We start from the raw sequence: 13,444 nt of genomic DNA, 5'->3' as shown, positions 1-13,444 counted from the left end.
GAGCAAATCTATTTCTAGGGCTATTAATTTCCTTTCTGTCTCTAAGCAGGCAGAGTTATGGGAATAGTGGGGAAAAGTTCAGCAGTAGTTAAAAGCATTGCTAAATGGTTTTGTCACCAGAAGTGTTGAATGGGACTTATGTGGTAAGTTCTGTTCGTAGTTATATGGTGTTAGATATCCAGCCAGAAATTAGCGCTAGAAGCACCTGACAGGTTCAGGTTTCTTGATGATATGGAGAGTTTTTGGATTAGAGTGTCAGGGACAGCAGATGTGAACCCAAATGCAGAAAACAGCAACAGGAGAAGGACAGGGCGGGATGACTACACTGAGCATGAGGCAAAGTAGACATGCGAACCCAATCAGGAACATGTGCAGCCTGCATCCTTATATAAGTCAAAGCGATGCAGCGGAAATGAAATCGCATGTATAAAAATCTAAATATTACATACTATATTCCATATTTCAGCATTCTGTAATCACATAGAGCTTATAGTTTATGTAGTAATGTAAATGTATTAGAGTGTAAACCTGTGTGTTGCCCCCTGTAGGCTGGAGGTGATTCTGGCTCTTTGCCCGCAGTGATACCAGACTGTCTGAGAGCTGATGTGAGGATCCAAGCTGATCAGAGTCCTACGTGTAACCAATACAACAGCAGCACTAACATTACATACTTCTTCCTTTATCCACCCAGTATGTACTGCATCCATACACACACACACACACACACACACACACACTACCTCTCCAAATTTAAATTTAATGGGGGCTGAAATTGCAAATTTAATTCAAAGCTATTATTGTGTATTCCACTAGCAGGAACCGTTTCCTGTAATGTTTTCAAACACTATATTGACAGTGGTGATAAATAGTATGTGTCGGTGTGTGTACGTGTGTGTGTCGCAGATCTTAACAGCACAGCAGAAGAACAGTATGATGGTCTGATGTTGAGTAATGTGGTTCCCATGTACCCAGCGTTTAAGCGTGAGTTCACACACCCTCAGCATTCTTGACATGTATTAATTGACTGTTTTTTTTTTAATGATCGTGTGTGTGTGTGTGTGTGTGTGTGTGTGTTCTGCAGGACTGTGGCAGTATTTCCACAATGTTTTGCTTCCGAAGTATACCTCACAGTATAACGGCATAAATGTGGTTACAGGGCCTGCGTTTGATTATAACTTTGACGGCCTCTATGATACTGCAGACCAGATCAATCAGTATGTTTTATGTTTAATGTTTAGAATATTTCGTTTTCACTCAGACCCGATCTGAGCCATGTCATACCATATCTGTGTACATCAGAGTTTATTTGAAAAGACATGATTTCCATTTCCAAGATTTCCATTTCCAAGATTTCCATTTCCATGGAATTTCCCTCATATTAATACTCAAAAAGGTTGTCATGTCAAAACTTGGACATATTTCCATTTGTAGTCATTTTTTGATTGATCCTTTGATTCCTCGAATGTCTAAATATATATTTTCAGTGTCTTTTATTCATATACGATGCCAAAAAGACACACCAAGACCAATAATCTTAAGCAGAACTGTTATAAAACGTCCAAGTCTGAAGACAAATATGAATTTATTCATTAATTCTCTGTCATGCACTGTGTTGTGGTAAATGTTAAGCCATTGCTGGGAAGACTATTCACTAAGGCAGGAACACACCCTGAATGACATTCACATGCAACTTCTCACAACTAATCCACTTACACGCATATGGTAGCATGACCTATGATGTCATACATCATATGCAAATTAACGTTATACAGAAATTACTCTATAAGCTACACATACATTGGTTATTCTTAATGTTGACTTAAGTATTTAACCAAAAGTTAGTCACCATCTGCCATTCATTGTGGTTCCCTATAGTGCTCATATCACTGGATTAAAATGTCTTAGCTCTCTCTATGTTACACCCGGGCGGAAATGTGTGCATGGGAAGCAGGGTTTAACAGCTTGACTCTGTAGCTTGGTTGTACATGCACTCTCAGGTCAAGGGCTCCCTTCACTTTGAGACACACATAAACAGCCCCACATTAAACACACAGGTGTAATTCATCTCTTCTTTTCTCTGTTATCATACCTCTGACACCACAGTCTTAAATTAAATTGTAAATCCGTTCTCTACTCAGTTTTTACTATTTCTCATCATCACTGTTTCTTTGTGTCTGTGTAAAAGGATTCTTTTGCTGTCATGACCAATTATTTATTTTTCCATTCTTATAAAATTCTATTTACTCTATAGGATTTATTATATTATAGTATTTTCTTTTCAGAAATCCGACGTATAAAGTATATTGTACTTTAAGTGTGTGTGTGTGTGTGTGTGTGTGTGTAGGTTTGTTACAGGCACTCGTATCCCGATCCCCACTCATTATTTTGCCATCTTAACGAGCTGCTTGAACTCAGATCAGTCAGTGAGGGAGTGTAAGGGAGAATTAAACACTGTGTCGTTTCTAATGCCACACCGACCTGACAACACTGAGAGCTGCACGGTGAGAACACATACACACACACGCACACACACACACACACACACACACACACACACACACACACACACACACATTTTCCTTTGTGTTTTATCTTGTTCCTTACACTTATTTTCTGTTTATAGATAGTACTGTACACATAGACAAAGACACACAGAGAGACACACAGACAGAAATACACATAGACACAGACACACAGAGAGACATACAGTTAGGCCAATACACAGAGAAACACACACACACAGACAGGGACAGATGCTCAGATAGACGTGCAGAGAGACACAGACTTTGACAAGCACCTTCATACAACCATAACGACTTATTTCTTCTGTCCACCACTCAGACACTTCAACAGTGATGGGCATAACATTTTATCTATTGCCCTCAAGTCTTCATAGCTAATTAATAACATCAGCTATCAGAGCTGTTTTATCATCTCAGGCTGTAAAGAATAATGGAATAATGCTGGTGGAATATGACTAACACTCCTGTTGTATTTAGAGTGAAAAAATGTTTTACCAATTTTGTTCCCTGTGAAACATCATCATATGGTCCATGTGTGTGTGTGTGTGTGTGTGTGTGTGTGTGTGCATGTGTGTGTGTGGCAGTGTCATTACCAAAGAAGTAATTTGATTAGAAAACAAGAACAACTGGAGTATTATTTGATTTCCACAGTACCGGCTCATGCGTTACAGTGTGGGAAACATTTCTGTTATAACTAACCCTGTTTTTATTTGAGGCACCAAATTTAAATTGAATAATATTTTATCTTGAATCCCAACCTTTTAATCATTAACCCTTAACCCCTTGTGTTCCCATTGCCCTTATATGAAGCCACACCTCATACTGTAGTATATTAAAAACAAAGATCAGTTGATTAAATAAGTGGATTGAGGTGTGGCTCCTGCTTGATCAGGATGAAAATTTGCACCTACGTGGATCTTTTGCGGATGAAATTGGACACCACTGGGCTATTCGATCGATCGAGTTTGCATGTTCTTCCCCTGTCTCTGGGGTTTCCTCCAGGAACACCAGTTTTCTCCTCAACTCCAAAGACCTGCATTGTAGGCTTCATGGCATCTCTAAATGTTCTGTAGTATGTGAATTGGTGTGTGTCCAGGTTCTCCACTACCAGGTATACACCATGAGTCTCCTTTAGGATAGACTTTAAGTTCGCTGTGACCCTGAGTAGGATAAAAAGTGCAAAAAATGGATGGATGAATGGATGGATGGATGGATGGATGGATATCCAGATCTTTGTGTGATGCCTAGAATATCCCTATAAATAAGTGCAAGGGTGAAGGTTTTTATAACATCAAAGGGAATAACTAAATGTGTATTGTATGATCATAAAGCACATATGGGTGTGATAGTCATGTTTGAACATGTTCAAATTACTGTATTACTAATGATGGAAAAAGTAAGATAGAAACCTATCTATCCTTTTAATATTCTCTACCTTTCATATTGTTAAATTTCAAATATTATTAAATAATAGTTGTATAGGTTATGATAAACACCAAATTAACCAGAGCATTGTTTGCATACAGAGCAACCAGGTTGAGTCAAAGTGGGTGGAGGACTTGCTGTGGTTCCACCAATCACGTGTCAGAGACATCGAATTGATCACGGGATTGGATTTTTTTGAGAAAAGCGGCCGACTGGTTCCTGAGATTCTACGGATAAAGACTCGGCCCACAGCTGCCATTAAAAGGAAGCAGTGATTTCTATCCATTATTTATACAATAATGAAATGAATGTTAGTGTTTAAATGAACCAGAATATTCACTGACCAGTGTACTGAACTCATTTGTCCTCATGTTTATTCTAGGCTACAGAACGGTGTGTTCTATTCCACAGAGCTGTTTTGTATTTTGATAGATTTTGTATTTTGATAGAAGATTCTTAATAGGAAACGTATTTAGACTTCATTTAAGTAGAGTTAGAAATTGCCTATAGGTCTGCTATCGTATTTTTTTCCATCCCTTTATCTGTCCTGAACAATGTGTTTAGCTTAGGGCCAGTTTTAGGATGCATATGGTATCAATCTGTTTCATCAACAACATCTTATCCTACTAAACAACTGCACATTGTGTTTGAGGAAAGCTTTCATGAGTGATTCATGAGGTAACATTTTATAAGAATTTACAAAAATTTGAATTTGAGAAATAAAAATTTAGCACTAGGATGAATCAGACAGGCCGTGTGGGTGAAAGGAGACACAGCAGTACACATACAACTGAATAATAATAATAATAATAATAATAATAATAATAATAATAATAATAATAATAATAACTAGAACGTACATTTCCTGAAGAAAATGTGAATGGTGCTTGCACGTGGCATAACGTGACGTCATCAAAATACACGTGAGGAAGTTCCCCTCATTGTTGTGAGTGTTTTGATATGTCGCATGTCCATGTTGTAAAAAGTTTTTTGATTTTGCATAATTTGGGGCAGGGCTATGGGACAACCGGAAGGCCAGTCGGTACACCAATTTAAACCTTTGTTCAGAGTATCACCCTAAAGGAGCTGCGCGAGTTTGGTGTAGATAGTTCGAAAGCTTGCCGAGTTATAAACCTCCAAAGTTTATAATGGGAGTCTATGGGAAAAAAGGCCACTTTGAGACCCGGTACCGGAAGTACCGGTACTCGGATCGCTTATAAAAGTCATAGCACACCTCTCCTCAATGAGCCGGTCGATTTGACACGTCATTCATGGATCTAGGACAAAAGCTGCGGGACAAGTTACGCGAAAGCTATTCCTTAAGCTATGTGACTTTATTCCTTTAATAAATAACTGTAACTAACAAGTTTGACATTTTTAAGCTTTCATTTTGTTCATACTCTAACTGGAAGACGCAGTTTAAGACCAAGTTTAACCTTTCTGGCTGATATCTTGAGGATTTACTTCATCTTTGATGGGATTCATGTCAAAGCATTGTGATGGCCAGTCACATATTTTCAGATTGTACTTTGGAGATTTGATTAGGTCCATTGCCCTGAAAGACCTGAGATATTGTTCCAGTATTTCTAGGTAATACTTTTTTCTTGTGATGTTTTTATTATTATTTTCCAGCAAAACACCATTACAACACGATGCTGCCACCCCCATGCTTCATAGGTAGCAGGATTCTTCATCGGTCTTCAGAGTCTGGTTTTATTTATACTGGTCTTGGTGTATGGGCTTTTTCCTTGTGTGACACCCTTTCAGATCATGTCCATTTTGAACTCTCATAACAGTAGATGTATGTACTTTGGTGCCTCATGCCTCCACCTCCTTCACCAGTTTCTTTGTTGTTGTCTTAGCGGTTTAGTTAAACCTTTCTGGAAAAAAGGTTTAAAGATGTACAGTTGCTTATGGTTTGTTCAGTTGTTGGAGCTCCATATTTCGTTTCTGCGGTTTGGGTTGTGATGCTTGGAATTACCCATGGTATTAAAGAGAAAAGGGTAGTTACTCTAAACATAGGTGTTAAAATCCAGCCACAGTCAATGTTCCAATCAAGTTCCAGTGAATTCCTGATTGTTAGATTGGACATGCTTTTAAAAATCATTCTATCAATTTCTGCAAGCATCCAGACAAAACAATAAACTTGCTGTATAGAAACATTCAGTAATTTTGATCTAAAAGTTGATATATTGATTTTTATAAAAGTTGTTAATAAAAGTGCTTATTTCAGTAAAAGCTAAAATAAGTCTGTTTTATATTTGTTTTATTTTTATTTCAATTGTGATTGTTATAACATTACCTCAGATGTGAACAAAATAAAAAAATAAATATGTTCCACTAAACCTAGACATGTTGCAAACATAGACGTGTGCATACGCTGTGTGGGTTGATGGTATAACTGTAAAACATTACTGTACAAGTTTCCTAACTTCAGTTGCAGTGCATGTCAAAAACAGGGCTTGACCTCTTTGGAAGAACTCTTTGGTGTTTGGAAGAATTTTCTGCAGAATTATCAGACATTTTATCAATCTGAATCTGTCTTGGATTGCGAACTTTCCCTGGAAATTACTGTGAATTTTAGGAAAAGCTGAAATATGGAAATATATATATTTATATACTTTTACACATACTATTTTTACTTCTAGAAACAGAAAAATATGAATATATAGAGAAACATTTTCATGCTTTGGTTCACCTAAATCTAATTCAAAACCTCTTTACCTTTATCACTGCTTATCTGTGTGAGGTTGGACGTGAGCTCAAGCTTGCATTTACAGTACCTGCATCTCGCCCACTGTTCTGAGGAGTTTAAATCTGCATGGCGTGTTCTCTCTCTGCGTGACTACTATTGTGTCATTTCTATCTTAGATTCTATCTAGCACTGTATTTTTTATCCACATATTTCAAACCCATACACGTTTCACCTCACCACCTTATCCAAGAACACTAGCCAGTCTGCACGTTCGTTACACCATACAGACCATAAGCTGCTATGATGAAGCTCTGTCTTATGCTCAGTTTATTCAGCTAAGTTTCAAATTTTAAAAGTGAAGAATCTCCACAGCTCGGACCACATAGATTAAACAAAAGATTAATTGATGTTTCCTTTAACTTGGAAACATTATGCTATATCTAGATCCTCAGCTGTCTTGACTGACAGATTGCATTTGGGATTTTTATATTTGAGCCAGACCTGTGGAATAAACACTGTAGACCTTGTTTACATCAACATTCAAGGTGCTTACAAGGCTACACCTTGCCTCAACCCCAATTCGGTACTTCAGGACTGTTTTGAGCAAACTCGCTTGGATAATATTCAGGGAAGCTGCTACATACAATTTCACAACAGATTTGGAAATATAAACAGCATCACTGACTGTCTACTCCAGCAAGTGCATAGACGATGTGATTTCAGCGTCTACGCAGGTCTTCAGGTCTGATGACGATGCGGTCCTCCTTATAGCAGGGACCAATCTAGACAGTCCCGGTTTATCATAGACTTCATAACCACTAAAGAAGCACAGAATTCCAAGAATGCTTGAGCAATTGCAAAAGTCCAAGATACTCAGGTCATCACAGATTACACAGCTAGACCGTCTGATAGTGATGCTTTATGCACAAATGCACAAAGAAATTTCTCTATGCGGAACAATATGCCAGCGGGGGAGTCCATCCCATCTCTTACTGATCAAGTACTTTGTGTATCTGCAGAGGAAATCAGAAAAAAAAACTTGTCTAGCATTAACCCATAAGGTGCTCAGGGAATGTGCTGATCAGCTTGCAGATGTGAACATTTTCCTGAGGCAAGCCGTCAACTATGTGTGCTTCAAAATGACCACCTTGATCTTCCATGTGCCTAAAATTGCCAGAATGAACTGTCATTATGATGACACACGGCATCCAATCCATTACCTTTACTCTCCTAATATCTCTCCCAATATCCAACTTTCTTTCAGTTTCCTGGATAACAGGACAATTATGTAAGGATGCTGTTTATAGACTTTAGTTTGTCCTACCACCAATTGATAGTAAATCTAAGCCTGTGGGTTTGAACATCTCCCTCTGGAACTGGACCCTACACCTTTTCATACACCTCAGAGACCACCACCTTCAGGTCCCACCACACTAGACTGTTTACCCTGCTGATCACTCTATAGTTATAAGCTTCATCAGCCATACAGAAGAGTCAGCACAGAAGGGAGGAGGTGAACCAACTTGCAGATTGAGACTTGCAGTGACATGATTTTCACCATCAGGAGAACATGACTTCAATAGGATATCTGGAGTCAAAGGCTCCAAATGTTTTGATTTGCACATGACTGAGGATGTATTAACCACTTGCTAAGCCTAGAATTCCCAGCAACAAATGCAGGTTTCACCAACTGAAGCCTTGTCATTTGTATTGTCATTTGAGCTTTGATTAAAAAAAGCGCTTTACTCCTTTGCTAAAGAAACTCTTAAACTTCTTAAAAGTCCTCTGCCCTACTCTTAACACTTTTTGACCTTAAGAACTTTTTTAAGGGTTAAGGTACTTTGGAATTAACTTTTATCCTTACTAGGATCTTGACTTTAATTTTAAATAGAAATGCCCGCATTTATAAGAATTTTCTTGGAATTTTATCACAAGGACTTTACATGAATTTCCAGTCAGACAGAACATGACATCCAGTCATTAATGCCCGGCTTAGTCGGATTAGCCACACCATAGTCATGCATCAGACCGTAGTCATGTGTCTCTGCGATGTTTGTTGTTGCTGTTATTTTTACCTTTATGTCTCATAATAGGATCATTATTAGAACAAGCTAACACCTTACCTATGAGCTAATTGTGTCTGCTTGGAATTTTATGGGCATGTAAAATATGTAGCACAAATTAAGACTCAAAATTGTGGATGTTTTTAAATGATTTTGACTGTTCTTTTCTACATGTAAAGTGAAAACAACCATAGGCTACCTTTTCTCCCTAACTACACTGCTGTTAAACATGCAGCCTCCTAGACACAAGACAGATGAGATGGATGCGTGGGTTAAAAGATAACCCAAAATGAAATAAATTTGCTGTCTCTGCAACATGGCTCGGGAAGTCGAATTTTGCTCATTCTTTTTATATAAAATTATATGATTTATATGGTTGGTGAGACATCTAAGGGGTGATGATTTAATGCTCATTGAATCGTTTGATTTGGACTAAAACTTAAAAAAATGCACTTTTCCGCTACCCACTCCAGCGCAGCAGGTGGCAGTAATGCACTGATGTGAACATTTTAGCTCTTTGCAGTCTTGGATTTTACTATTTTAATATAATTGCCAATAAATTATGATTTACAGTGGGGTTGAAGTGTATAACAAATGCCAGATCTTTTTCTTCACTGTCATCCATGTGATCTAATCACTGATGCGTTTTAAAAAAAAAATTATGATCTTAAACCTCACCATTAAAGATCATATAACATTTCTCCCAGTTACACAAACTGCTGGAAGGTAACTTTTATAACAATCAAGTATAGAATAAATGGCAATGTAACCACTCCTATGTCTAAAATCAGTCCCTCTTTTACTATTCACTAGTTACTGTACTATATAGAGCACTATATAAGGAGACCAGTGAGAGCTCTGGAAAGAACATCAACTAAAATGTGTTTGGCTAAACGTGTTGGTCTTTATTTAGATGTACATATAATATTTAATGGTAGTTACTGAATTACTGAACAGGACACTGGATAAGTAATTCAACTTTTACATATTTTGTGTGACAACGTGACAACCAGGAAATAAAATGGACTTAATTAGGATTAACTATCACGATCCTACGCAACAGCATATAATAATGAAATGGGAGGAAATTTTGAAACGATTATTTACGTATTCATTTCCATTGCTCAGAAATCCTGAAATTAGGTCTGAAGCAACCAGTTACCAGAAGAAATGAGTAGAATGGAGTCAAATAGTAATCAATTAAAGTGTTAATGTAAATACATTTGTTCGAGTCCAGAGATCTGCTTTCTGGAAAAGCATGAGTGTTTGGTTATTACATTTCCTTTTATAAAACGAATAAAATGTGCCACAAAATATGACTCAAGGAGGAGATCCACCAGATGTCAGTAGCTGGGACTGGGTAAGAAGTTTATTTTTTTGGGAAGCAGTCAAAAGGCCAAGGGTAATGCCCAGGCTAGATGAGATATTTGGAAAAATGAATCCATTTCTAAATGTTTGCATTGTGCAAAAGCTGAATGTTTAGTTTTCAACTCATCAGATCAGATCAGAGACCCTTTTTCTACATACAACACAAAGTACATCATGAATTGTTCTAGCAAACTCCAAATAGGATTTTCCTCTTGGCTAAAGCCAAGCTTTTCTCTGTGAGCAGATCTCCTCTGAGCTGTGGATTTGTCCAACTGTTCATACAGTAAGTACAAATACTGAAATACAGTAAAACGTAGAACCAGGTTTAGCAACAATAACTTGAAGTAAATGTTTGCTGTAGGAGCTTAGTAGTCTCACATAATCTCAATAAAGTTGTAGTCTGGACTTTAACTTGGCCAGGTTTTTATCTTCTTTCAGTATTTAGATGTGGATTTGCTGGTATGTCCTGTTGCCTAATGGATATTGGTCCGGCTTTATTGTGTGGATACATACTACAGTAGTGAGTGCTCAAGCAGCTTTTATAGAGAACTTGTTAATAATTAACTTGAATTATTAACACTTGTCTGGATAACAACTTTTTGGGAGAAGGAATGTTTTGGAGAAACTGACTAAATGTTATTATCTTTTTGTGTTGTTTTGTTGTCACTGGAGGTTATTTATTTGCTTCTAGAAGCTGGTGAGGCTCAGACCCTGGTGGTCCAGCAGTAGGATATCGTGCTCCCACTTCTGTGGCCCAGGTTCAGTTTCTGGAAAGGAACCTGACCCAGCCTCTGGTGGTTAAACCCTTAGTGCTGGTCCACAGCCTGGATTAAATCAGAGGGTTGCATCTGGTGTAAAACCTGTTCCAAAGCCATATATGCAGATCAAATTATCTTCTGTAATTATTAGTAATTATTAAATCATGTGAGTGTCATAAAGAACCTAGCCACAGGGCTTGCAAGCCAGTGATTTCTGTGCTGGTACCAAGCGTGGATAAATAAAGAGGGTTGCATCAGGAAGGGCAAAGTATGAAGGCCATGAATTCTTGGTGTAGATGTGTAATGAGTCAGGAACAGAGGGACCGAAATCCATATTCGGAGATTTGCTGAAAGAAAACAGGCAGTAGGTCAAGCACAATGAAAACTGTCCCCAAGGCAAACAATACAATACAATAATCCAGAGAGCAAAAGAGAGAACACAGAAACAAGGTCATACACAGGGCAGAGCAAAACAAACTTACATTTATGACGTTTGGAAGATGCTCTTATCCAGAGCAATGTACATTTTAATGTCGTTTTATACAACTGATGGTTACAGGCCTTGCTCACCGGCCCAGCAGTGGCAGCTTGGTGGACCTGGGGTTTAAACTCACAACCTTTCAATCTGTAGTCCAATGTTTTAACCACTGAGCTACAATACCACATTCCCTAAATAACAGGCTTGGTACGTAGTGAAAAACTAACAATATTTTGCGTAGATCACGACATGCACTATAATGCTCTTGTAGCTGAATAAACACTAATCCCTACATCTAGTGGAAAGCCCCCCCAGAAGAGTGGAGGAGATTATTCTAACACTAATGGTGAAATAAATATTTTGTTAATATTATTTTCTTAGATAAATACTCATATCTGGAGTGTGTTTTAATGCTAAATCTGATTGGTGTTCTATTCACCTGAAAATCACTTGCTGCTGTTGAGGATGGCTCCACCTGGACAACCTAACGATCACTAGGAAATGATTGTGGATGTTACCACATAGAAACAATAAAGAAGTTGGCTGTGGATCTTCTTCCTCGGCTAGCCTTAGGACTGCTATTGCTATGAACAGTTGTGCACTCATGTCTATATCTAAAGGTAATAAATCATTGAACAGTTGACAACTTCAACACAAAGGGATTTAGGTTAAAACGCTCTGATAAACATATTCGTTTCAAGAAGTTCCTGCTTACAGAACTTGCTTACAGAAGAGATATTATTTATAGTTACACCATCTATCCAAACCTCTCAGTACCACCACAGAGTATTTTTTCCCCACCATTAACTCTGGAGTCCTCAATCATCAAGCTACAACTGTTGGGCCTCTGAGCAAGGCCATTATTCCTTTCTGCTCCAGGGACACCATATCCGATCCCCTATACCCTGTCTCTGACCCCAACTTCCTAATAGACCAGGATGTGCAAATAATTAATGAATTTCACTGTGCTCAAAAGTATATATGATAAATACTGTCATATGACACATCCTGCCTCATATAGATCAACAGCTTGACAGTGTAAGCAGTACATTATATCAAGAGTTACAGAATTGTTATAAGAATACCAAGCTTTACAAAACCCACACAGACTTCAAGACAAAGAGACACATGACATCCAGCCGACTATATCCATTACATCATTTTGTATACCTTTTATTTGTAATCTGATGTAGATTCCAAAAATAAATATATTTACTGGTGTGTGTGTGTGTGTGTGTGTGTGTGTGTGTGTGTAATATAATAAAAATTGATCTGCTGTCATATGAAGTCAGCAGCAAGACTAATAAGACCTTTACATGGAAGCACTCTGCGTTCTATCACTCGGAATAGATTAGATTCAAGTAGATTAGATTAGTTGTTAGAGTTGCCAAAAGTCTGTAGATTAAAAAAGTAATATGCAGGAATGTAACAATAGAAATGTAATCGTATTTTCTTTAAACACACTCTCTTTCTTTCAAGAATAGCTCAGTGGTTCTGAGACTATCCTAAGGACAATTGGGCCTTAGAGTTGGATCACACAGGAAATGGGATTACTGTATATTACGTTAATCTTGGAATAATGCTTAAAGACATCCTTAACTCACTGGACTTGTGACATGGAAACTATAATTATTACATTATTCCTATATTATTCGTTCATATTATTAGTGGTATTATTACTGTAGGCAACTTATCTGGAAGCTGAGTCTTATCCACTGAAGATTTTTCAGATTAAAGCAAAACATCCGAGCAGCTTCTTCATTCTGAACGCTTCAATGAGGATTTCATATATTTGTATGACACAGGGACAAGGTTCATTTTTTTAACCTAAGGGTATGTGAATACCCTTATTAAAGGATCATGAAGAAAGTGAGAGTGTGGGAAGTCATTAGAGAAAGGAGAGTAGAGAGAGAGAGAGAGAGAGAGAGAGTGCATTAAAGCATTACGGGTAACAGAGATCAGAGAATGCGAAAGTAAAAGTGGGAGTCCTTGAGAAACTTGAATAGACTTTTTCATCATTTCCTTCCAATCGGATTATTGACTTAAGCCCATGCACAGTACAAAATATAATGATGTTCCCACACTGAATATTAGATTCCCTCAGAATTCTAAATCATAGCCCAAATGTCATTTCT

The 13,444-nt window shown here is 37.7% G+C and overlaps 1 protein-coding gene across 1 annotated transcript in view; it reads left to right on the top strand.

Annotated features, from left to right (window-relative positions):
• The window catches only part of LOC132856845 (venom phosphodiesterase 1), a 38,609-nt gene extending 32,313 nt beyond the window's left edge, over nt 1-6,296 (top strand). Inside the window, exons 21-25 of the mRNA XM_060886684.1 lie at nt 549-690; nt 904-981; nt 1,082-1,214; nt 2,345-2,501; nt 4,049-6,296. Of these exons, the coding sequence (XP_060742667.1) occupies nt 549-690; nt 904-981; nt 1,082-1,214; nt 2,345-2,501; nt 4,049-4,222 (684 nt within the window). The 3' untranslated portion in view covers nt 4,223-6,296. The remainder of the gene's footprint in view (nt 1-548; nt 691-903; nt 982-1,081; nt 1,215-2,344; nt 2,502-4,048) is intronic.
• The last annotated feature ends 7,148 nt before the right edge of the window (nt 6,297-13,444 follow it).

This window comes from Tachysurus vachellii, chromosome 14, assembly GCF_030014155.1.
Source record: "Tachysurus vachellii isolate PV-2020 chromosome 14, HZAU_Pvac_v1, whole genome shotgun sequence".
NCBI classification, from domain to species: Eukaryota; Metazoa; Chordata; class Actinopteri; order Siluriformes; family Bagridae; genus Tachysurus; species Tachysurus vachellii.
This window is presented reverse-complemented; position numbering and strand designations above follow the sequence as displayed.